At 36.0% G+C, this 26,530-nt stretch overlaps 1 protein-coding gene across 5 annotated transcripts in view; it reads right to left on the bottom strand.

Moving 5' to 3' along the window:
* Positions 1 to 26,530, bottom strand: part of PARN (poly(A)-specific ribonuclease) — a 61,800-nt gene that overhangs the window by 23,238 nt on the left and 12,032 nt on the right. For all 5 annotated transcript variants that reach the window (XM_035548900.2, XM_035548898.2, XM_035548899.2 and 2 more), the window contains 10 exons: positions 26,048 to 26,104; positions 24,940 to 25,017; positions 23,748 to 23,791; positions 23,262 to 23,304; positions 21,438 to 21,513; positions 19,373 to 19,483; positions 19,219 to 19,288; positions 13,284 to 13,339; positions 9,450 to 9,536; positions 2,957 to 3,031 (listed from right to left, as the gene is read on the bottom strand). In XM_035548900.2, coding sequence (XP_035404793.1) covers positions 2,957 to 3,031; positions 9,450 to 9,536; positions 13,284 to 13,339; positions 19,219 to 19,288; positions 19,373 to 19,483; positions 21,438 to 21,513; positions 23,262 to 23,304; positions 23,748 to 23,791; positions 24,940 to 25,017; positions 26,048 to 26,104 — 697 coding nt within the window. The remainder of the gene's footprint in view (positions 1 to 2,956; positions 3,032 to 9,449; positions 9,537 to 13,283; positions 13,340 to 19,218; positions 19,289 to 19,372; positions 19,484 to 21,437; positions 21,514 to 23,261; positions 23,305 to 23,747; positions 23,792 to 24,939; positions 25,018 to 26,047; positions 26,105 to 26,530) is intronic.

Below are 26,530 nucleotides of genomic sequence, written 5' to 3'. Positions count from 1 at the left end.
GGCGCACAATGGGCTATTAACTCAGTTGATAGTAGTGGCAAAGTTACTGTAGCAGTATGTGTGTATACACGCACACAAATATATATATATATATATATATATAAATAAATAAGTAAATAAAACTAATAGCCTTGGAAGTCAAGAAACAAGCAAGCAGCTTGAAAAGGCGGTGGAAAATGTACAAAGAGAAACTTGTTTTTGTAATTTACAGATATTCTGTACATGAAGGTATCAACTTAAAAGCAGAAAAAAATTGTTGTAATTCACCACAAAGACAAATCCTTTTGGAAATGCAAAAAGGTGGCGCAATTCCAACCCTTCATTCAATTTCTTCTCAGCCTATACCTCACACATTGAGACCAAACTGAGTAAGATTAATCAGTCTGAAATAAAAAGCTGCAGACACTTCAGATAAGCTCCTACTTCACAAACACAATTTGCGAATGCACAGCCCAGAGTACACTTCTACTGAACATAATTTAGATTAAGTCTTATTCCCTCCAATTTTCTAATGTGCTCACTACTGCATGAACAGCATTTCCCTCGAACCTTCGATGGCATGCTGGTAGCACCGCTAACTATAATGCGGAGATGATGACATGCAAGAAGCGTCAGCAATGCTCTCCCGAGTTACACAGCTAGCTAAAAGAGGACCACTTTTATTTTGAAATAATTCTTTATTGGTAACTTCTCACTAGGAGTTATATGGGCCATTTGTCTAAACACAGGTGGGGCAACAATGCTCCTTCTGCTATGGAGTGGTTTCTATAAGGAGGCTGCTGGTAAGCACTCATCATTCTCTGAGGAGATAAGTATGTATGAAGAAGTATGATGAACACTCGGAGAAAGTTATAAAAAGAATTAGATAATAATGCAGTATTTATGCATCCTAAACCTGAAAGCTTCTTTATTTTAGCTTTGTAAGACAGATAATGGTGATCTCAGTGGCTTTTTCTACGCTGCTTTTTCTTTTTAGAACTTAAGCGTGGGAATTCAGACAGAATAACTCTAAAGTGGGATAAAATTTCAGCCGCTTAATCAAAAGTGTTATGTATACTGCTATTTTTACTGGCTCCACAGCATTTGACATGAACATTTGAATAAATAGGGATGACACTCGTAGAACTATCATGTACAATAGTCTATTTCCAGTCATTGTTCTCAGCAGTAAGTTTATGGGTAGTTCCTCAACCCAAAAACCACTAAGGGCTCATGGGTCCAACTACAATCAACCAAAAAAAATATCTCAAAAACAAACTGCTTTTCTTCATAACTGGAAGCAATACTTCCAGTAAATTCAGAGACATTGGTCACTTTTCATTTTTTTACCATGTGCATCTGAGCAGAGAAGCAGTGTCAGACAGCCTTACAAAAGTTTGTAACTCACTGCAATTTACAGGATTCTCATAACCCATGTAAACAGCCATGTTAGCTTGCACCTCTTAAAAGTTTAAAACAAAAACAACCATAAACATGCTCAACTAAATCCAGTAATTCCAATCTTTTCAAGTCTGCTACCCCTCCTCAACCACGACAGTAGTCCATTCTTTGCCCTCTATGCAAACATTACTACTACGCAATACTTGGCCCAGTCTCATTTCATTCCATACAAACCACTGCTACTAAAACCATTCTGTTTGCTACTAATTAGAATCAAGCGAATTGCTTTTTGCTCTGACCAAATAATTGTCCTCTTAAATCCTCCGCTTCTTGGAGTTTTATTTAACCTCACGTTCATTGTTCCATTCAGCTCTGATTTTATTTACATGTATGCTCTCATTAGCCATTAAATGATACTTAACCCAATTACTACCATCTCCTCTCACTCCTCAGGTGCAAGAATCACAATCTGAATAGCTTTCCGAGCACCATATATACCCTAGACTATCTTCTCATGCTTCTTTTGACTGGTATGTTAAAGCCAACTCTTTCCTATAGACAGTGTAAACAGAACAGACATGGATATGGAAATAGAATGAACACAGTAACTATAACAATTTGTCCTTTCCTGTGCAAAGCAAGTGGATAGTCTGAACACGAGGTATGATGTTCAGTGATCTATACAATGTGAAATGGGATTATCTGATTCCCAAAGCATTCACAAATATATTTGGCTAATTCTTGATGATTGCTCAAGAGTGTTAGCTTGCACACTACTTAAGTAATAGGTTACAATCTATAGTAATTATGTGAATTACGAATGCAGGTTCACGAGTTGTTTATACAGTCATGCAGTTTTTTCTTTAAACCAACTCCTCTCCTAAAATCCGAAATATATAAATCTACTGAATAACCAAACAAGAAGCACTATGAAAAAATACAAAAACAACTTCCAATAAAGTTAAACGTGTACTTCCTGTAGATCTTATCTCCATGAATTTGTTTCAAAGCTAAGCTAAGCTCAAAAGTTCGAACGAAGATTAAAAAAAATAAAGTCTGGAGACATTGCATGCTATTAATACACAAATTGTAGACACATTAGCATTCCAGGCTGAGTTATGAGACTAAAGCTATTTTGCATGTGCTCTACAACACACAAAAAGGCTTTCTACTGCAGTTGTCACTTGCAAATGGAAACAAATCAAACATGCATCAGTCCCGAGCATATCTGGAGACAAAAACAGATCATAAAAGTCCTGATAGTTTTGCTTTGTGCAAAGTGACAGCAAATAACTTTGAAAGAAAACAACACTGCATCAAGTGAAAAAAGTAGCCATACTCTACTTACAGGTTCGGCTACTAGGAGGGTCATGGAAAACTGTCAACTAAATCCAGTTTGGGCTTGTTGTCTTTGGTGCAACACGTGCTGGTACTATGAAAGTTTTGTTCCTCCTAAAGGATCTGGACCAGCTCAGTGGCTTTGCCATTCGAATCGCAGACACTGTTAGCCTAGAGGATTTTACAGGAGATAGCTGAAGTCCTGGCTGAGCACTGAAGTAATTTCAGAAACACTTACCTATTTGTACTTGTTCTGGCTGGCTTAATGATACAAATGCTGATGTGTCATCAATCCACGACACCTGAATGTTACCTAGAAAAGGCAAAAGAAATGGTTATGACTATTTCTGTCTCAAAATTGGTCATGTATTTTATATGCTGTGCCATGGAAGAAAAGATAGTCAACTAAGCATATCTTCAGCAGAGAATATCTTTTTTTGTCAACAAGAGTCCCTGGTAAAGGTGTATAATTATGAGCCTGGAACTGTTCAGAAAGCAGTGACCATTAGGGCTGCATATTCATCCTGTTTACTATCAAACCCTCTTAATAAGGGCCAAAAGGAAAAAGGTAAGAGATGTGTAACACCTTTCTGATCCTATAGGATTTCTGCTTCTTCGTAGCTTCAGCCTCACCCCCCAATCTTTTAACAATTCAAGTAAACTTAGTGTTGTTTTTTGTTTTTTATTCCTCCTTCCTTGTGTCCTGTATAATTCTGAAACAAAAATCTGAAGCAATTTTGCTAGGAAATTTCAGCTCTGTACCAAGAGAAAGAACAGCTTTTGGGGTTTAAAAACCTCTCCATCCTTCAGAACTGCAACATTTCCTGAAGACACAGCATGGAATGGCCAAGTTATCACTCAGTTTCTTTCCTCGTACAGACACGCAAGATAAGGGATTCCAGTAAAGGAATGGGGCATGGGGGTGGAAGATGGTTCACACAAGTGGAGAACTCTAGGTATTGCAACACTCTAAATCCTTGAAATCTGGTTTGTGCCACACTACACACTATTTTCTGGATGTGCAATGAAAACTTAATTTGAGTAAATACGAGGACAAATGCATGAAACTGTGCACCTCATTTGGAAGCTGTTACCATGGAAAAATGACTGGAAATACGTTCCTCCACTCATCAAGCAGTGATTCCATTGCCTATGCGAATGGCTTAAAATGTCACATTAGCACAAAAAGAGCTTACAAACAAGCAAAAGTATAAGCAAGGATTCTCATCCCAGACACAAGGACTTACTGTAGTCTGAAATCCCTTTACATCTCCTGTCCTCATCTAAGTGCTTTACTGTTTATATACTTCAGATACTGAAAATTGCTACAACTTGTTTTCAGGGAGACTAAGGAAATCAAGTTTATATAATGTTACATCACTGTTTAACCTTCAGACATTACAAGGTTAAAAAAATGACGCAAACTGACTTAAAATGCTTTTTATTTTCAGATGTCTAATCTATTAAAATTTAATTTAATTACAGGTTACAAGGTTAGAGAAAAGTCTCTTCTGAAATCCAGCCAGATAATAAGCAGATTTTCTAATTATAAAAAATAAAAGCCTAGTTAGATTCAGTTTGCATGCTATACATCTGAGTAGCCAGCTATTTAGAACTTTAAGTTATGATCATTTCAATCACTGCCAAAAACCATAATTAAATCAGTATGGTTTCTGACATTTTCCTGTATTAAAGAGCTAAGGCTGCTAGTAAGAGCAGCTTTCACTGAGAAGGCAAATGTTAGAATTTCTTTAAACACTTCATAAGGCAAATTTAACTTCTAATAATTCAGTCTTGAAAAACATAGGTCTTCGCTGCCTATGGTTAAGGATCTTTACTCTATGGAGAACAAGATCTAGGCAGGCAACTTAACATTTCACAACATGGGAACTGCCGAAGCTGATTTAAAATTGCAGCTCAAAATTAATGTGTGTTTGGTAGAATCCTGACACCCAGCTTTCTTTAAATATTAGAAACTACTGCAAAAATTAACATTGCTCTAAGGACATTGGCAACTTACTGCTCCAAATTTCTTTAAGTATTGAGTTCTCCTTTTTTGCAAATTTTTCAAATTACAAATTTTTCTAATTACAATTTTTTCTAATTACAATTTTTTTTTTTTTGAGACAGCTGACATATTCTTCCGTAATTCCGCAAGACCTAAGTGCTGTCCAGATTCTGTCCCTCTCCTATATGGAAATTAATGAATTCCAGCAGACAACAACAAAAAAACAACAACAAAAAAAGACCAGAAAGAAAAATTATCCTGCATATCTTACAAACGTATCCTTAGAATAAAACAGCACAGAGGATCAGCGATGGACCAAAATCTCCTGAATGAATTTAGCTGATACCAAAGTGGACATCAGTGCCCATGTTTCCATTAAGTACCAATTAAAAATAAGTAAATAAAAATCCAATCTATTGATGGCACATGATTTCAGTATCAGATACGTACTCATTGCTACAGTAAGGCTGCTGCGCTCTAAATGGCTTTGGTATTTTAGATAATTAAGGGTTTCAATACCTGACAACATAAGCTATCTTTATACTTACATTTATTCAGTTTAAATATATAATTGTAAGAGCATGTCAAACATTAAATAGTGAACACTGAGCTGCAGCCTAAAGAGAACTGCAACCAATGGTCTTTTGCAATTCTCCATGCTTAACAGACACTGTTCAGATATGTTGCATTTCTTTTTTGTTAAGAAATAGGAATTTAAGAGACAAGATTGATAAATGAGGTCATCCAGAAGTATTGCTAGGTACTCAGTAAATATTGTGTATTTCAAAAGTATGGTGAAAGGACAATAAAGATCTGAAAAGCAAATGCATCTGTATTTGAAGTGCAATATTAAGCAATCAACATAGCCGCATGCCAGCTTACTGCAAGGCTAATCCAAATAAGCAACATTCAGCAATGTAATAGAATACCAGCTCTAGAGAAATAAAATAGAAGATTTCTTCTTTTGCACTTCCAGAATAGGTCAAATGCCTTCAATACTTTGAAATGACCACTGCTAGCTAAACAACCCTTGTCTATTTGCTACTACACTACTACAGGCAAAAGTCCATTGCTAAAAAAAAGTTGTCAAACAAAGTATTAGAACTTGGAATAAAAACATCTTCACCTAAATACATTAAAACCTGATTTGTTGCTTCTGAGATGAAGGTGGAAAGCAATGTGTGTGTTTGGGTTTTATTATTATTTTAAACAAATAAATTTAAAACCTTTCAATATAAACACATACAAATAAGCAAACAACATTAAAATCCATAGAATAAAATGATACCGTTAGATTATATCATTCAGACAGGTTTTTCTTCAATTTGTACCACAATGATAAGAGGTATGGAAAGTCTTCTGTATAAGAGATTCAGGATTCAGATAAGAGATTCAGAACTAGGATTCAGACTTCAGAGAAATTCTAAGAAAGATGTCCGTACATATTTGTGGGAAGACACAAGAACAGAAACCATATGAAGGACATACAGGGGGAATTCACTATTTCATTACTAAACAACTAAGAGACATTTAATAAAAGATGTGAAGTTTTAAAACCAAAGGAAGTTGTTACAGAACAGTTAATATCATGTATAACTATTCTTATACATTTCTAATCAGCTGCTACTTACAACTAAAGCCTTAGCACAGATATTAAAGATTATATGGATCTTCTTTAACAAAAAATAAAAAATAAAAAGAAATTAACACGTACTACATCAGACAAAAGAAACAGCTGAATCTTTTATTCTGTGAAGAAGGCTTGAAGCCTATGTTAAATGCAAACAACATTTTTGTGGTGAATAACTGAGAAGGGTTAACAGAGCTTCCACCTTTCTGGCAAGAAGACAGTACAAAGAAAGCAAGAACAGCTGAAGGAAACATTGGCATGAGGAGGGGGAAGAAAGGCCAAAAATCCATAGAGGAATATAGGATTAAAATAAAAAATAATACAAATAATAAAAAACACACTATACAAAGCTCAGATGTCTATTTGAACATGTGCTGTAGGAGAATACTTTCCATATACTGTGTGCTAGAAATTTTTCTTATACTATATTGCTTACCTTTGAAAGGGATATTTTTCAAGCTCCTTTTTTTTTTTTTTTTTTTTTTAAGAGGAGTTAAACAGGGAGATAGTACAGGGGGAAGCAGGAACAAGTATCACAGTGTATGGAACAAATCCAATTTTGAGATTCTATGATTCATTTTAAAAAGTCATTTAAAACTCACGTATGTACTAGCTTGGACTACAAGAACAAGGTTTAAATACAAAAGGAATGGTTACATTTTAAAAGCAATTTATGCATTACAATCACTATGATTCCGTGAACTACACTATACCACCAGTGTTCCCCTCTCTCTCAAACAGAGAGATTACTCTCATGTTCTCACAATTTGTAATACAGAGGGGTTTGACTCCACTCATCTGGAAAAAAAAGATTAGTAGCAGTTTTTACAATACTTTGTTAGTATAGGTTTTAATTAAAGCCCATTAAACATATTAATTTAAATAGCAGTGAAAGGTATATACAAAAGCTATGATTTCCAACAAATACTATTTTAATAGCTTCACATTTTGCATCAGCATTTAAAGAGAATGTTTTAAGAGACTGCATAGTACTGCAAGTACTTGTACAGAGAAATTACATTCACCCATGAGACTGTAAAGACATCTTGCATGAACAGGTGTCCAGTTGGTATGCATGCAGTACTGAAAGACTTCAGAATCATGAGCACCCCTTCTAGAGTAGCAAATGTAAAATAGTTCCAAGTTTGACACTGCAGTCCCTTCAGCTGTCTGACTGCTCTCATCAGAAACTTCATGGAAGATTACAACTCTGCTTCAATTTGTACTAGACTAAAACAAGTTCAAAATGATTTTTCTATAACATCAGATTAAGGTTGCTATTTAATTTAACAATTGATTTATAATCCAGGTAAAAGTTTAATTTAAAACCACATTCATTCAAATGGCACTGTAAATTGGGATAATTGATGTCTGTTGCTGCCGTGATTTTTGGCTTCTGGCAAATCAACCTCACATCACCCCATACTCTGTGTCTCTGTCCAGCTACAGCTGAAAAAGCATGGGTGCTCCTAGAATTTTGGAAGGCATCACCTGCGGTTTGCATGGCATTAAGACCTAAAATAAAATGTGAATAAAGCACTATCCAAATACCATGAATTTGTAAATCCAGATCTGAAAACACACAGCTCTGGAATCCGTAAAAACAAGAGAAATAACAATTTCAAAATTGATTAATATTTCAGATGTGTAAGCCTGACACCTGGTGGTAGTGATACATACTCGCGTTTCATAACAATACTGAAAAGAAGGAATTGTTAAAATAAGAAAAGTTACATGGCTGAGCCTTCAAAAGTCTATAGAAATAATACCAAACTGTACAGGTTCTTAATCCTGTAAGTCCACCTCTTGAAGAATCTCAGCACCTTTCTATATTCTAGACTTACCAAGTGGGAATATTAAGTTCTATTCTGCATTATAATGGCATCATACTGCAGTGCAGATCAAGTCAGAAAGAATCAAGTCAATTTTTATATATTCAGAGACCCTGCATAGATTACTGAATCATAATTATAGGTGAAGAAGAGACAAATGCTATTACTATGTAAACCAGAGTGGCAATCCACAGCAAGCCCAAGAGTAACAATAGAGTATTCTGAAGGATTTCTATCCCTCTACTTGTAATTAAATATCCTTATGGTTAGCATAGTAATTTTGTCAGTGGAGGTTAAGTTCAGGCTTGCCCTGTATCTTTTTGCCAAACTGCAAATTCTGACTTAAGTCATTAAACATGGAAAATCAAATATTTCGAAACACCTACAATATATACTGATCAAGTACTAGCTACAGACATCTCTTCACTTGCTTTTCTCCAAAAGGGGAAAGGTCCATTTCATAATACAGACAGAACCAATTAGTCACTTTTCTACTTGCAAGACCAGAAGATGTCTTTTGAAGCATTACCTTACTTATTTGTAAGCAATTAGAAACTAGTCTACAATAAGAGTCTTGGAAACAACAACCAACATAAAGCTACAGCCCTATGAAAGACCACTCCTGTTCTGTTTTAACAGCACAAGGCCCAACCATTGCTTTCTGTTGCAAGATTTACATATCAGGAGATCAATGCCAGTTACGAAGGACCTCCATGTCCTTAAATTATATACACTATTACTTAGTAGAGGAGTAATAGGACTACCCAGTTATTGATAGCTTTTGTTGTTATTGTTGTTTCCTCCAACTTGAATGGTGTTCACAATCTTGAAATCAAATTTTAAAGCTTGCTTGCCTAAAGTCACATAAGTTGCAGTTTTGCTTTAAGCACCCTGTGGGATGAACCTTATTCCTCAGATCTTGATCTATCTTTCACATCAATTTCCATTCCCTTCAGTCACCTACATAATAAAAACTCTTACCTCCTCCCAGGAGAGGCTATGAAAAAAAGGGTCAAAGGTCCACAATATTGAACAGGCACCAGGTAACAAAGATTTCTAAAGAGCAGGTCAGCAAGGCAGACATTTTCAACACATCACTACAAAACAAGTCCACAGGACACTATTCAAAATCACTACAGATCACTCATCATTGCCTATACTAGGAATAAATCTGCATCCACAAATTAAAAATAAACCCAGAGGGACTTGCTAACAAAAGAGGAAAAAAAGGATGTAAGGAAGGATAGACCACATTACTCACCAAAGGCACTAAAAAGCTGGTAAAGGTCACTCGTCTTCCACTCTTTGGGAAAAGTAACATGAAGAACATGATCTCGTTTAGGCTGCACTGCAAAACAAGAAGTTACTTATTAGAATAAGAATTACCACCGGTATCTTCAGAAAATCCTAAAAGAAAAGTTACCTAATACGGTCCCATAACTTTAAAAATAAATAATAAAAAAAATTTAAAGAAAACAGGCCAAGACCTACGAAACTACATCAGGCACTAGTGAAAACATGTTTGCAATCATGCATGAAGTAGATATACAAATAAGCTAGCAGGATTTAGTACAAGAAATTGAAGCAGCATTACATGCAGCAGGAACTGCCCACAAAATTCACAGCTTTTGTGCCAAGTTCTAGGACAGAAAAATAAATAAAAAAAACAAAACCCATCCTCTTTGTGCTCTAACTCTAGTTTAAGCAAATCGTTAGCAATAATTCAATGATACCATTTTTCTGTCAATAAAAAAACTTACTGTGAAACAATGTTCAATGTAGTTTTCACATAACATTAGGTACAAGCTAGAATACACACACTGACAGACTTTTTTTTAAATAAAAACTACACCAGGAGAGGCCAACCTCTAACAAAGAAGCGCTAAATAAATCTTTGGTGTACACTGGCAGTTACTTGGAGTTCTGCGAGAGAGAGAACCCAAGTCACAAGCTGCTGGACAAGACCAGAGCACAGCACGAATTATCACTGTATGTCTAACCTACTTTTACACACTTCCTCTACACCTCTGGTTTCAGTCATCAGAGAGAGGACACTGAACGAGACAGACCCTTGACCTTGTCCAGTAAAGACCACTTGTACATAGGAAAATTCCACAATATATCTGCAACTGAAGTTCTTTTTGCTAGACACTCAAGCTTTTAGAGCCTGAGAATTACTACTGTGCAGGAAGCAAGTGGAATCTATATTTTATGGTGTAAAGAAATTGATATATTTTCCATATTCATATGAAACTATTTACCAGTCATCAAGTGAGCCCCTTCACAGCTACCTGCAGAGATTTGTTTTTCTACATGCCACTTTGCAAGGTCTCACCTTGTCATTTTACATCTGATGTTAGACAGAGGCTGAACCATTAAGGTGCAGCAGTTTTATACTTCATAATTTACTGCTCCAATTTCTTAAAGGCAATTCAAGGCACAACTACACACAGCATTATATGATAAGAGTTTTACTTAACCAAAATGAAAAACTCTCAGGAAGAGAGTCTCTCTTCTTTGGGTATACAGATATGCGAGTGACTCACCACAGTGAATTTCTCTCCTGAATTGTTTTTTGATATGGACTTCTCCAGTTTCTGATCTCTTTTGCTCTCAGCATTAAAATAGGATAGTTTTTCACAGTGGACCTTACTCATAGTGCACATGTCCAAAAATCACTCCACCAACCACTTGATATTGCTATATTAAGGTTTCACATGTACTTAACCCAATTAGGCAAGGACAAACCTGCTCAGTTTTATTGCCACATTTGGTTAAGATGCAACTTTGCACTGTTCACTGAACAAAAGACTTGTGGACTGCTCACATCACAGCAAAGCATTAGTAATTACTAAAGTTTAATTTTGGCTGGTGGTTATAAACGAAGTGTGCTCAGCCTGGTATGTGCATTATAGCAAAACAGATGTATGTTTCTGGGTGTAGCTCTATTCCACCAACCAAGGCTTTCACTTTTGCATGAAATTGAGAACCGTAGCTTTCAATAGTTAGTGTTTCCTGAATAGATGGCACAGATTTTAATAGGCTTTAGTTTTAAGCCTTCCCACTCACTTCCAAAATGCCCATGTAATTTTTAATTCCCAAATAATTTTTGAACCCCTTGTGTAAACTCAATAGAACACAGCAGCTACTTGGAGGCCTGTAAAACAAAAGTTCCTAAACCAAACAAGACATGGCAACGGTACAGATTTCCAAATGCATCTATTTTCTATGGAAGTAATTGCAGAATAACTCAATGACAATGTTAAAATACTAAAAGAAATCTTCACAGAAGCTCCACTATGAACACACCAACAGGAAAAAATACAGTCCTAACTCAGCATCTCATGACTAAAATACTGAATGCTTAATGAAGTCAGTGGAAAATAGGTTTCATAGCTTTTGTGTTGAGTAGACTACTTGGTTTTGCTCCACATCGGTAAAGAGCCCAGTTTTTGAGCTGCCAAAATATGGAAGACCAGAACATGACCCTGCGGTAAGTTGCAACATGTCTAATTAGTTGATTAGCGGAATCCATGCAGCTTAGAAAAACATGAAGTGGTCACCTGTCTGATCATGGCAATTGAAATATAATTTATACAACTTGTGAGTTGCTTCTAAGTGCTTTAACCCATTTCACTGAAAATGAGCCAGGCTAGTATGAGTTTGCTAGCAATTCCCTGTCAACAAATTACAGGTTTTCATGAGCACCTGACCATCCAATTGGATGGAAGCAGAAGCAGCTAAAGAAAATAATCACTTCATGAGCACAAGTGAATCTTGTTGATTAAATCTACCACTTCAAAAAACAAAAAAGGGCACAACATGCATTTTTTTTTAAATGAGAAAAAACTCCTCATAAGCCTTCAGTATTATCTTACTCTTAAATTCACTTTGAATCCTTTGTTTAAAACTCCATCCCTTCTACCTACCCAGGTGAGAAATATTTGAATCACATTCTACTTTATTTGGTGGAAACTTCCTTAAAAAGATTAAAGTTTTTAAAGCACAGTAACAAAATAAGATCGTGAAAGTCACTTTCACATATTCAGTACCATCTGACCTAGTATGTGTTACTGAACTTCAATCTTTCTGGAAAAAATGCACAAACTGGCTATAATACTACAGAATAAACAAACTGACAAACACAACAACATTTGTAACAGTCACCTAGTTTGCTGCACTTTTTTAAACAAACAAACAAAAAAACTGTCTAAGTATACCTACCTCAGAATTGTAGCCTTATTCTTTGTGTGGCTTTACTTCTCCACAAATACACAACCTACAAGCAACAAATGACCAGCTAGCTTCCCCAACCTACGGTAGTGTTGAACTCTCAGAGTGGAAATCAACTTTCTAAAGTAGTCATAGTGCCACCTTACATATACTTTCCTTTTTGAAGCTTAGAAAGTATCTCTGGTTCAGACTTTGCTGAAGCATCTGCATCAGTCTGTTAGGGCTGGCTTTCAGATAAAAGAGACAGACTTTCAGAGACAGACTCTTTTTTTGGCAACTCTTCTTGGCAAAGCATCAAAGCGATGCTGCAATTTGACTAGCAAGTGGAAGTAGCATCTTCACAGCTTAGTAGCTTTGGCCTTCTCTCAATAACCCAAAGTACACTACACTATCCTTCCACCCAGTATTGAACAATTGAGGAAAGAAGCATGTAGCATAATTAAATAACCATTCCAATAGATCTGCAGAGCCACTGATCAGTGATCTGATCACCTACTGCATTTGAAAGTTACATACATGCCTTTACAGCAGGCATTTTCCTCTCCAGCATTTACTTCTGAGAATTGCCTTTTTTTTTTTTATACTATTAAGCTAGTATTTAACAAAGGGTCATCCTTCATTCTAAGCTTTCCAATGCATGATGTGGCAAATGTCTTCACATAGAAATGCTACTCATCTGGAAGCACTATTGAAGACATTCATGCATCTCTAAGACATATTACAGAAGTAATAAGTTAAGCCTTCATCTAGTAAAGGACTTGATTGGCCTGCAGGGCTTCACTTTTTTTTTTGTTGTTGTTTTTTAAGTCAAGGCATCAGTGGTAACACTCATCCAAAGTTCACAATGAAATAAGCTACTTACAGTCTGGTCCTTCCAAATTCAGATATGGAATGTCCATTACTCTCATAAGAAATAGCCTGAAGCAAAACAGAGAAGCACCATTAGCAAATTTATGCCTAAAGACCTTTTAATAAGCTGTCCTTTCTATCATTTATTTCAACGTTGCTTCTTCAAGGTTGCTAGAAGTGGGCTTTAACATCCTAAACATAGCTTAAACTATAATAAGACAAAGAGACCCTCCAAATAAGTCTAATCCACTATTTAACAATCCAGATTCAAGAAATTATTTGACATCTTGCCAGTAATTTTACTTATTCAAAAAGTCTAAAAAGCCTCAAGCCCACTGACTGTTACTGCTGAAAACTATTAAAATAATGGGGAAATGAACAAATGAGGAGAGAAGTAGCTCTGTGCAGTAAATTCCAGGTTCATGGCATACAGGGTGAAAGCTCTCATTACAAACACACATATTCTTTCCTGTGTTCTGAGCATTGCATCATGCTTTAGACAGAATTGATCTCAAAACCCTAAAACTGCAAAAGCCACCATGACTCTTTAGTGGAGATCAACCAGGTCACTCTTTTTGCCCTTTAACGTGTAATTAAATAGTTTCAAATGACACTTATGAAATGTTTTCCGTATAAGCTCATATTCAGTTCATACAATATTTCCCTCCAAAACAAGAATTAAAAGTAGTCTTAAATCCTGTCATAGGCATAGATGCTACAGTACTGTTACAAAATATTTGCAGTGCATTATGTTCACTGGGGAGCTAAAATAAATGTTTTCTATCATGGCTTCGAAAAGCTTTAAAAATGTTTACCAGATTGATTACAGTATTAAAGTAAATAAAAACCTCATATAAATAGACAATAATAACATTTTAAGCATGTAGACTGATCTGTAATTCCCTAGAGTCTTTGTACCTTACTATATTCACCATTAGTGTTTATGATTTTGAACATAATATTCTTACAGTTACTCGTATCACTGAAGTCTCCAGGAACGCAGTTTGTAACTTGTCTTTACTATAAATACTTAGGAAAAAAATACTGGGGGAAAACAGATTTTGTGATTGGTGTAGATGTGAGCCAGAGGGGCTTCAGAGTGCTGGCAGCAGTTACAGCGCACACTGTCCTATCTAATTTCTCTTTCTAAGCCTCAGGGCAAATATGACATAATGTGTATTGTGCCCCTGAGCACTGAGGAACCCCAAAGCAGTTTCTAAAATCAATATACATTAGAAACATTCAAATCAATTAACTTTAGAAATTTTAGCAATGCAAACATGCCACTGAGTGACTGAGACAGTTTACAAAGGAGTCAGAGTTTCTTCTTAGGTTTAGCCTTAGCCATACTTGTACAACTTTGGCTTCATTACAGTCACTCGTCTAAATGGGACAGGAATGACATCTTGCGAAGCAGGCTAGCTTCGGAACAGATTCCATAAGGAACCAAAAAAATGTCATTACTCTGACATCTCCTTGACAACTCCCAGAGATCCAGAGTAATACTGACAGGACACACAGTGCTATTGCTCCCAAACAAACAAAAAGCCACCCACCCAGACAAAAAATGGACAGGAGGCTTTGCTCACATCACGGTTATCTCTGAGCGGTAAAGGTACACCTTACAAGAAATTAAAGGGAGGGGGAACACAAAGAGGCAGTGTGGGACAACTTGACAACTGGGTGAATTTTACTAAAATTCAACAAAAACTTCTAGCAAAAATTCTGGGTAAGCTACCCTCGCCCAGGTTTTATGATGTTTAGGAAAGCAATACAAGACCCAACAGCAAGAACAGATTTATGCCAAAAATGCATATACCAGAGATTAAGACCAGTTTTTCATTCTCTGAGGCACTGGTCCTCCATTTATCTATTTAGTCAAAGAACTTCTCTAAACAGCATTTACACACATACAAACACACACACACACACACACTCCCTGAAGAAGTGGCGTAAACACTGATTTTAAGTGCATTTCCAGTATGTTACAGCAGCAACGACATCTTGTAGCACTAATTTATATCATATGGATTATATGCACAGAGCTGCAGCATAATCTCTAATCATGTATCCGTGTTTATAGCTGCAAGATTCCTCATCTGCAAAAAAATTAAAGTAATAAGGTTGTTCTGTATGACAACACAAACTCTATATTAAGTTAGCTAGGTTCTTGAAGTTGTAGCTATGGCATTGGTTTTCATTACATTAAGCTGTAATTAATTAAATATATATTAAGTTAAGAAAAAAGCTAATTCCTAATCTGTTTAGAGGCTACAACCAGATCACATGGTCAGAGGTCTATTTCTCAATGTACAACAACATCTTAGGAACTCTGATGTGTTTTAAGTCAGCTACTTGAAAGCTGACTGCTTCAGTGGCAAGTCAAGTAAAAGAAGGAGAGCAAGGCTACGATCAGGACATTTCACAGCAACGCGTAAGCAGTCTCAAGTAGTCAACATCTTTCCTCTGCACTGAGCTAGGATGAAAGTTTTCACAGCTGTGTGATGAACTCGGTAGAGAAACCAATGCAGCTGAAGAAAGAAAAGGCTTTTTTTTTTTTAAACCCAGATGGATTTACCAGTCCTGCTAGCACTGCCTCACGTGGCTGAAAGCACGACAGCAACTGTTTACTTGTACAGTGTGTTTGAAAAGCTATTGGTCAGGCTGCAGAAGAGCGCATTGACATTCTTTCGCAATTCTTCTGCGAAGAAAATTAATTTCATATAAAAGCAGAGAGAAATTAAGTGATTTGCAGTACACACTGGAGAATCTGACTCCCGCAAACACAGCACAAAGCCAAGCTATTTGCACATACTTCAAATTTTGGTTTCTGATATCCCTTCGTATGAAAAATATATTTCTAAGACAACTTCTACCTCTCTAGATTATCATGCTATCCAGCTCAGTAAAACATGGTGTTTTCATTTGTTTCCACCTCCAGCTACATCAAAAGGAAAAGAATACATCCAAATAACCTAGAGAGATCTGAATTATAGCTCTCACTTCCCATCGCTCGTTGACGGGAAGTAGAGAATAATTGTTTTTCCTTTCTCTTTGCTTCCCCATGGCCTTTGTTCCCCCCCTCCCCTTTTTATTTTCACTTTAATTACATTATCTTTATCTCAACCCATGAGCCTTTTGCTTTCAATCATACTTTCTTCTCCCCCCTCTTCTTTTGAGGAGGGCGATGAACAAGAGAACAGTTGTGGTGGAAATTTAGCTGCCCAACAGGACAGAACCACCACACATGATGAAACACCTGAACTATACACATAATAACTTAGATATTAAAATACAAAGTCTCATCATTTCAACCCTTAAATTCATCAAGATTAGAGGGATTACTCACAGCAGGTGACTTTCAAAGACTGCGTATATAAAATGAAGCATAAAGATTACAGAAATGCATGTCTTTCTGGAATTCTTGGCTTATAAGTTGTTTACCATATAGCTTACGCCATTATATCTACAAAGAGCAAAACAACCCTAAAGCAAAGTTTGGTTTTAATTAGGTCTGCTGTTACAAGAAGCTGAAACTAAAGCTTTTACCTATGTTCATCATGAACCTGTATGAAAATTAACCTATGTACTGCTGGACACCGCTCTTGAACAGCGAGCCAAGAAGTTCTATTACTGTAGTGACATAATTAAAGAGGTCAAACTAACAACCAAAAAAAAGGTATTACCTTCCCTTTGTTAAGGGAAGTTTGTAAAAAAAAAAAATCAAAGCTCAACTTTTCAGTTTTCAATTTACTCCCACCGTTCACATTACCGAAAAGTCTATCTGAACAGAAAACATTTCCAAAATCCTATCAGTCACACCAATCATTTAAAAATTTCATCTCTGAACTATTTAAATATTAACTTGCAGAATTCAGATATGTTGAAATTAAGACTTTATAAGCAACCCAAAGAATCATAAAGAAGTGGTCTGCTTTAAAGAACGTTTTTCAAAGCTTTATCTTGATAGTTCAAACCGAGAACACTGCTTCTAAATAAGAGAAGAACTACTCTGTTCAGCTTCTTTCAGGAAAAACTTTTGTGACAGATAAACTTTCATTCATTTAGCTTACTGTTTGCATGTTGCAGTTTGTATTTTGCTTGAAGAACATGACTACAGCACAAAGAAAAAGGTTTCCTTGTTCTGACTGCTGCCCACAGGATCAGGTAGAACTTCTGGAGGAAGGAGGAAGATAGGTTTTTTTTCTCCCCAAGAAGAAGAGAAGATGCTCAGCTAGGGAAAGGTGCTAGATGACAAACTAGAGAAAAGTAGGAGTAGCAGAAAGCTAGCTGGCAGCCCCAAGCACACCTGCAAAAAAAGCCCCATAAGCAACATACTTACTGGGGACTTTTTAATAACTCTGTAAATTGCATAAGCCCTGGATGCTACTTAAAGATGCTAAACAGACCAAGTGCTGTAAATAGACATCTGGTCTGCAAGGACATACTGCACAGAGCTGATGACTTGGTCATTTAGATATCCAACAGATCTGGCTTCTGGTGCGTACTTTTATCTTAAAAAAAGAAAAAAGTCACCTTATTCTGGTTTGTTAGTTTGCATTATAGTAAAACAAAAAAAAAGCTTTAAAAAAAATGCAAGCCTTGGCCTACTCATTGTAAGGAAAAAGTGATGTAGTCTCACCTCCAAGCTCTGAGGTAAGGTGACAGATGTTAGTCAGAATACAGCAAAATCAAAGTTCATGTGAAAGTAAGGTATGGCAAGTCTTCCAAGTTTCCTTGATTCAAAAATTATAAATAGCCTTTCAGAAACAAGAAGCTATAAGCTCTGAATAATGACAGAATGGATGAATATCCTTTTTTTCCCTTGTAAACAGTAGTTTTCAGCTTTTGCTTAAGAAAAAAAAAAATAAAGCTGTTCTTCTCCCTGTAATTCTTTGGGAACTTTCCCTTTTGTTAGTTAGGCGGTGTTAACTCTGAAGCCAAAACAGACCAATTTTACAGTCCATGGCAGGCTTCCTCTAAAAACCTTGAAATGCCACTGTTGGAGGAATGCCACATTTAAAGCAGCCAATTTAATTCACTTGAAAAGCTTAAACTTAACCTATAGTTGTGACAATTTTAGAAGTCTCAGTTTTTACTTGCTACAGATATCCATCTCTAGGAAGAACTGAAAAAGCATATTGGTTAATGACTGAAAAAATAACTTCTGCAAATGGCATCTACTAGTTGGCATGTGTGCGCTTGTCTGTGTTGGTGTTACAGAAAACAACCCTGTGACAAGTCTTATCTTAAAATGAAATTATGCTGACCAATTTTATCACCACCTTTACATTCAGATCAAGTGGTTATTGTATCAAAACCGTCCATAAAGACTTCTAAAGATTTCTCAAGTCTTGCATGTAATTCATGCAAGTACTTGCATGAACATCTAATTCAAAAATACCGAACAAAGCATCATCTAATAAAATTACTAATCATATGTGCTTACTATGCCTTTAAAAAATCCATTACCTGATAATACAATAGCTTTGTGTTATTTCGGATATTTTAGCTTTCCACATTGTTTAAGCATACTTAGTGTTAACAAATCAGCAGTCCCAGAGAGCGTCCTACAACAAAGAACACTTGACCAGTTTCTCCTCCACTAATCCCAAAGATTACTCTAAAAATAATTTTCTAAATTATAATCATATTCTCCACAATGGCACGGACAAAACCATTAAAGCAGCCTAGGTACAATTCTCTTTTAAGTTTGCTTTTACAGGCTAGCAGAAAGTAAACCATTCTCTTCCAAAGAAAAGGTATTTACTGTACGAATTCTGGCCTCTTTGCAGTATTACTAGTGTGAAGAAGAAAGCCAATCAAAAAACTGAAGCGTAAAGAAAAATGAAGTTAGCCATTAATTTGGATGCCAGAGTTATATATTCTAAGACTAGTGTTATATTTGCATGTTTTAGCATTCTTTTTTTAATACAGCAACTACTTACTTGTTAAAAAAAGGTTCTATGAGTTTTGATCTAGCAGACACGTGATTTTTTGGAGGACTGAGGAACGAACCTGATAAAAAAGAAGAAAATCAGCGTGTAATAAGCAGCTACAGATACCACTAAGGAAAAGGTTTGAAAAAGACTATGTAGATACCTAGGAAATTAGCCATGGAGATGAAGCACAGTCCAGTAATGTAAGCATCATATCCTGCTTCATGAAGCTGTTCAGAAGAGGTATCATAACTTGGAAACCCTTCTGCACTTTCTGAGGAGAAAAAGTACTTTGTAAACAAATGTCACACAAGTTAAATGCAGCTGTGTATGTTTACCCCCCGTATTTATTATGACAGAGAGTATCATTTGTACTAAGTTTTATGATTTTCAGAAGTTCTGAACCAAGCACAGCTTTTTTTTTTTTTTTTTTAAGAAGAATAGGTTCCTAGGATAGAAACCACTTCCTATTAAAAAGCTATTAATCTCCTCTTTCACAGACCTACCTAGCTACAATAGAATATCAATACTAATGCAGTGACAGATTTTCCCCCGCACCTCATTTTCTCATGACTGTCTTGTATTTAAGAGAACAGTCACTCAGGCTGATTGAAAACTAACTCTAACCCCTTTGCTAGCTATCCAGCTGAACTATGGCCAGATTTTTCAAACTATTTAAATGATTAAGATGTAACTAAGTGACTAAAGGATATCTTTATAGATGACCATGTATAGTGTTTCTGTGGTCTTGAAAAGTATTCCTTGAATCATCCCTGAAGGCAGAAACCTCAATATGCACCTGTCTGAAGGGAAGCATCCAAGAGTGCTCCCTACCAAAGATGCCTGTGCATATCACTTTTTCTTTAGTTAAAGTTTTCCCTCTCCCAACATAAAAGTTATGTCACCTCGGTAGCTAGCTTATCAGCCTGTAGAAAGATGGTTCCTTTTCCTCTAGAAGTTATACTGAGAATAGGACTGGAAGATTGCAGTTAACTGTTTAAAAAGCCTGAATTGTGACCTTTACATTAAGGTACAGACTGAAGAGTACACTCTCTGATTTCATCTAATTTATTACATTTACATACATTACATTCTATCATAGCACGAGAAGCTAAAACAATGGTGAAACATACATAGGACTTAAAACAGTAATACAGAAATACTATCATAACTTATATAATGTAAATAAGCAGATATAATTGTCATATTTTTAAAAGAGAAACTGGAATCCAGATTTGATAAATGAGTAACAAAACAGGCATTTTTCAGATGAGCCCTTGTAACTGAGTTAACCTATAGGAACATATTTTGCTCAAGAAAAGAAATTTTTAAAAAACTGGTAAAATAATAACTCTATATAACATGATCAAAAAAAGAGTACTTGACAGCTGCCAAATTACGTTACATCCTCAGGAGAAGCTACAGGGGACACAACACTAGGTCTGCATGCAATTACTGTACACTCCATGTGCATGGTACTTCCTAGGTCTAGGCACAAGGGACTCCTGGTCTTTGTCCACGATTGTAGAAGTAAAAATTGGTCATACATCTTGTTCTCTCTCCTGTTACTACAGCTTAAGTGTATCTGCTGTGCACATTCAGCAACATAAAAAGTATCATTCATCTTGATTTTGATTAAGCATAGACTTTCCCTCCCAACATACTGTACTGTTCTGTATTGCCCTCTTTCTAAACCAGCAGCTCAAGAGAAATTCCAGAACCTTGAGATAAAGTTGTCCTTTGATAACATCTCCTTTCTTTCACCTCGAAGCAAAGAAAGCTCTAAAGGAACTTCACTAATTTCTAGAACACCTGTAAATAGTCGCTACTTGCAAATTTTCTTGGCTTTCTTTGTTCAAGTGCCTATCAGAGTACTCTGGCTTCAATCTGAAGGACTATAACAAATTAAACAGCTTGAAAGAGTTTCAAGTTACTCACCAAAATCAAGCTACAGAACAAATGCCATCATTAGAAGATGACAGAACTTCTGTTCACTGAAATACTCCCATTCTTCTGTTATCTGAAATAAAGTGCAAGGATTCCTACCGACTTCCACTAATAGTTCTAAATGCAACTGCATTTATTTTTTAAGGTCCTTTTCAACAAAATACTAAATATTAGTAGGGAAATTCACATTTCAGGACAAGAATGAAAATAATGAAGACACTCTCTTTCCTCTGCTAGAGGAAAACCATTTCCAAAAGAAGACCGTTTTGATATATCCTTACCAACTTTAGGAGGACTGAATGGAACTTCTTTTAAACGCTTTTCCAGTTCTGCAAGGGATGTATTATTAATGATCTCCTGCAAGAAAGGACAGCATTAACTGCCAGTGCCAAGCACATTTTCTCTGAAAACTGAAATCAAGTAGGATAAAATGAGTATTTACTGCTGCCACCTTGTGTCCTCTAAGGATTTATACACAGCCTCATTTCAAATTAAAACACCAAAGAAGTCTGCCAAGTTTTAAAAAGTTAACTTGCCTAGCCTACAACATACTCTCTCTGAGTTACAAGCATTTATTAATGCTCTTCAGAATTCTTGAGGTCAAATTATGCCAAAATACTATTTCTATTTGAATCTGTCACCATGCAGGGCATACGTGGTAAGGGAAGGCAGCACAAAGAACAAGGTAAAATATCCTAAATGTCAATCATAACGTTCGAAGGCATTCAAGGTGAGTATCGAGGTGCGCTTGCCAACTAGAAATTCTTGAATATTTGTATGTGTAAATACTGCTCATTTTTAAGTAGTTCAAAGACAGGGAAAGAAGTTTTACAATCAGAAAGCTCATTTCATCAAATCCTACGCTTCTGCTCAGCCAAGATGCAATACTGAATATAATTTATGCACATACAATGTCATTAAAAAATATCCAGATTATTAAGTTTCTTTAAACCAAACTTAATTCACATTATTGAATAATCAAATATTCTTTGTCAATCAGTACAATGGAAGAACCATGCAGAATCAACAGCAACAGAAAACCAAAAATATCACGCAATATTTCTTAAGCAGAATTGGCTGAAATTTGAGGACCAAGTTTTGCTTTGGTTCTAAATCAAGACAGCTGTTTACAGTTATCATCACATCTCTGGTCTGAAAAGGTATGAAGAATTCCGTACAGTGAGCAAGCTCAACTCATGCATTGCATTGGCATCCCAAAGCGCCATTTGGTAACAGTTGCCCAAAACCTGAGCATCTACTGTAAAAATTAAAAATATCAACATAACTGTACTAAACATAAAACTTGTGCTGGATTATTACTTTTCAGAATACAAAAGCCTCTATTATTACTACAGTAGTATTCAAGACAAACTTGAAAATATCTAAGTAGATCTTAATGAGATTTTCTGTTATGCAATATTCTTAAGTAAGAAAAGTACGCAGAAAGAGATGCTGTTCCATCAGCGCCTTTTTTTTTTTTTAATATTTAATTCAATAGCTACACAGGAGATCACAAGAATATGCTCGCCTATGTCAATACATCTTCCCTGGAAAAATAAAACTCATACTAAAAGAAGTTTTAAGAGAAACCTGTAAATTTTTTTCTCCTGCTGACTACCCACAGAACAGTAGGACATAGTAGAACCTAATGATGTTCCAGGGCCATTTTCTAGACAAATCTGAGTCAGATTCACAATATTCTGAAGCTTTGCATTTACAAGCAGCTTTTGTGTCTTATCTGTTCCTGAGTAACACTTCCCCTACTCCGAGTAGGTATGCAGTTTTGTGCTAATTTACAATACAAATAAATACATATCTAATCACATTTTAATTAGCCAAAGCTGTACATTTTGGAATTCAGAGCTGCTGTCACGTTAAAACTGCAACAAATACATATCACTCGTACAAATGTAAAAGTCTGTATTCCAAAATTTCAGAAGTTTCAATCAGGGGTCAAGGATTTATTTATTTATTTATTTTTAAACACAAAAGGGAGCATTGCAGAAAAAAATTGTTAGACATTTATCTCAAAGAAAATATTTCTTTCAATACATGTAATGCGAATTTGTATCTTCAGATCATTCTTTAATACTACATTAATTTACCTTAAAAGGTTGTGTACTCGCCATCAGTTTAGTATCCAATAGCCTAGAAACAAAGTAAGAGTTAAGTATATTGAAACACAATAATGTCAATTTCACCAAATCCTCAAAAATGTTTTGGCTAATTAGCTGGGAATCAGCAGTTTCACCCTACTGTAACATTACTCTCTGGTCCTGGAGCAGCCAAAACATTACTTGGCTTTGTCCATTAACTAAGTAGGAAGAGATGCAATCAGTAGCAAATAAATCTTGTTCCAAACGTAGTACAGACTCAAAATGCCAATCATCATGCTGAAAACGAGGGGGTAGCCAAAACTATCTTTTGCCAAGAAGTAGACTAGCACTACTCTTGTGAAAGAGATGTTGCGGAACACTTAAAACTGTATTTAACTTGTTCAAAATTTTACTTCTAGTCACAGCCCTACAACAAACAGTATCAGCTTGATAAAACAATACCGAAGAAGTTACAAGTTTGAACTAAGATCTTACCGGGGAAAGACACATGATGTTACTTCTTTGAACTCACTTAGGTCCTAAATTAACAGTAACAAGAAAGTAAAATCCAAATATGTTAACTGTTTATCAGTCCCAGGATGGTAGTTAACAATAGCAACAATTAACCAATCAGCTTCTAAAACTGAGATACAGTGACTAAATTCACCTTTCATAAGAGATGCATTTGTCAGCATCGCTATAAATACTACCTCCAATTACACAGTACTACAGACTAATTATTTCTGGTTTGTCCATGATTCATAGAAGAAGCATTCTATCACCTCCAATACCCTATCCTATCATATATCCTAGGCTACCTCTAGTTCCAGCTGCAACAACAATTTTACTTAAATGTCTGAAAGGACATTCCCGGCATTTAATGTGTCCCTGGAAGATAAGCCATCACTCCAGGTGGACTGGTGACTTCCTATGGGTTTTGATCTTCCAAGATTCAAAAGTGCAGGCATAACTGATGACTGCTTGTGTTCAACACCGTGTGAACATGTCCCAAACTGCTTTCACCCACCTCACAATCAAGTCTTTCCCATAACATCTACAAGCCCTTGAGGATCACAAGTAATATAACTACCATGTAGCCCATCCCTCCAATGAAACCTTTGGCTTCCTCAGACACCATCCTCAGTGCCAACACATTACTTAGCTTAACTTAATTGTAAGACTACTGCAGCCATGAATTGTCAGACTGCCCTGGGGCAGTCATGAATGCATGCTCCCTCCAATTATTCAGGCATTGCAGCTCTTTAACCTAATGGACATCATCATAAATTTCTGTTATGAGATTTCTTATCATTCTATTAATTTTACTATATTTTATATAAAGACATTTTCCAACTTCGTAACTACTAGCGGAAAAAATAACATAATACACAAGTTCCAATCCGGTCTCCTAAGAAATGTATCAGTTACATTTATCTGCCCTTATGCAAGCAGATTTTGAAGGACTAACAGACATGTGCAGAAGGCACAATTCACTTCCAACATTTAACCCGAATGTTTTAAAAAGGTGAAGAATTCAGCTAAACTTTCTACATGAAGATTTAAGAAAATAAGGCAGTAGCCCAGAAGCCACAAGTGCTCTTTTTAAAATACCTTTCTATTGTTCTCAGAATAAACACATATATTAAAGCATTTATGTCACCATCTGAACACTGAGAAGATCACTTACATCAGGAAGAGGACAATAGAACTGGTGTATAGTATGCATAACATCAAGCAGCATGTTGTGCCCAATAACAAGCTTGCCCTGTGAAAAGTAAGTTAAATGTTAGTCACACTTCTAGCCATGGACAAAGCAAGGGCAGTATGTGAAAAGCACCTGTCACAGATGCTAGCTGAGAGCAGCTGGGAACAAACAGAAATCAAACCTCACGACTTGCTCTCCACCTGCCCCACAGACTCCTCCATTCTCTGAGGGCTGCTACTCCTCTCTTTCCTCTACTCCCAACCACTTATCACAGCCTTCGGCAGCAGCTTGAAATGATGAGAAGTAGAAAATAACACTAAGAGAGCTTCTCACAACTTTGATGTATTAAAGATTAAAGTAATATGTCAGTCTGCTAACTTTTAATTTACAGCTTGTACAACAAATCACAATATATTCTTTATGGTTGTAATTAATATATGACAGTTATTAAGGGTGTGACATGGCTTCTCACAGTGCGGAAACATTCATGCCAGATGCTGTACAAGTTCCTTCTCAAAAAAGTTCAAGAATTTTTTTTAATGTTAACTCTGCTTCATTTGACATGACAACTTTTTCTGCTTCCATGCATCCTTCCTTAGCTAAAGAAAACAATATACACACACATTTGTTATCTCAAAAGCAGGCTGTCTCAACTACTTGAAAATAATCAGGCTGAAAGGTACATATGTCAAACTATAGCCTACTTAAACTATGTGAGTAGAAAAGACCCAGATGACCTTCTGTGATTAAGCATTTAACTGCGGGAAAAATAAACAATCTTTTCTGAACATAGAAAAAACCTGAAAGCTTAGTTACCTAAGAGAATCTTGTTAAAAAAAATACAAAAAAAAATCTGCCGTTGAGTCTTACAGATAATGAGGTCATTCACATCAATCAGTTTATGAGCTTACTTAACCTGACACACTAACCCATCGTAAACCATGTAACAATGTCAACTAGAAAAAAAGAAAATACCAAAAAGAGAAGCAACTTTAACATGCATTCCACCTTATCTTGCAAAATATAACAACAAAAGAAGCCTTTGTTGGAATTATTTTTCTAAAGGTACATTAAAAATCACATTACTCACAGAATTTGCAATAGCATGAACAACTCTGGAAAATCCTACCGCATCATTCAGTTCTTCCTGTAAGCAAAGATTCTGGCGTTAGTGAAATATAAATACAAATACTGTCAAAATAGTACCTGTAAACAGGCACACTGAAAATCTTAATCCCTGTTTGGCTCAAATGTTTTCTCAGCTATAAGCAAGAGCAGACCACAACGGAAATGTCAATGTTTGGAAAATACATGAGGCCAAAGCCAGATGCTGGTGAGAATTCCAGTTATAATATAGCTCTGGTTCACTGTAAGGTTGGACAAGTTGCAAGCCACTGCTGTAGGTTGACTCCAGCCAGCAGCCAAGTATCCACGCTGCCTTTTGCTCACTCGCCTCTCCCAGGGACTGGGGAGAAATTAATAATAATAAAAAAAAAAAGTAAAAGGAAGGGAAAAAGACATGTGGATCAAGATAACAACAGGTTAATAAGAAAAGCAAAAGCTCCATGCACAA

The sequence above is a fragment of the Cygnus atratus genome, chromosome 15, assembly GCF_013377495.2.
Source record: "Cygnus atratus isolate AKBS03 ecotype Queensland, Australia chromosome 15, CAtr_DNAZoo_HiC_assembly, whole genome shotgun sequence".
NCBI lineage: Eukaryota > Metazoa > Chordata > Aves > Anseriformes > Anatidae > Cygnus > Cygnus atratus.
Note: the sequence above shows the minus strand (reverse complement) of the source record. Positions and strands in the feature narration are given on the sequence as shown.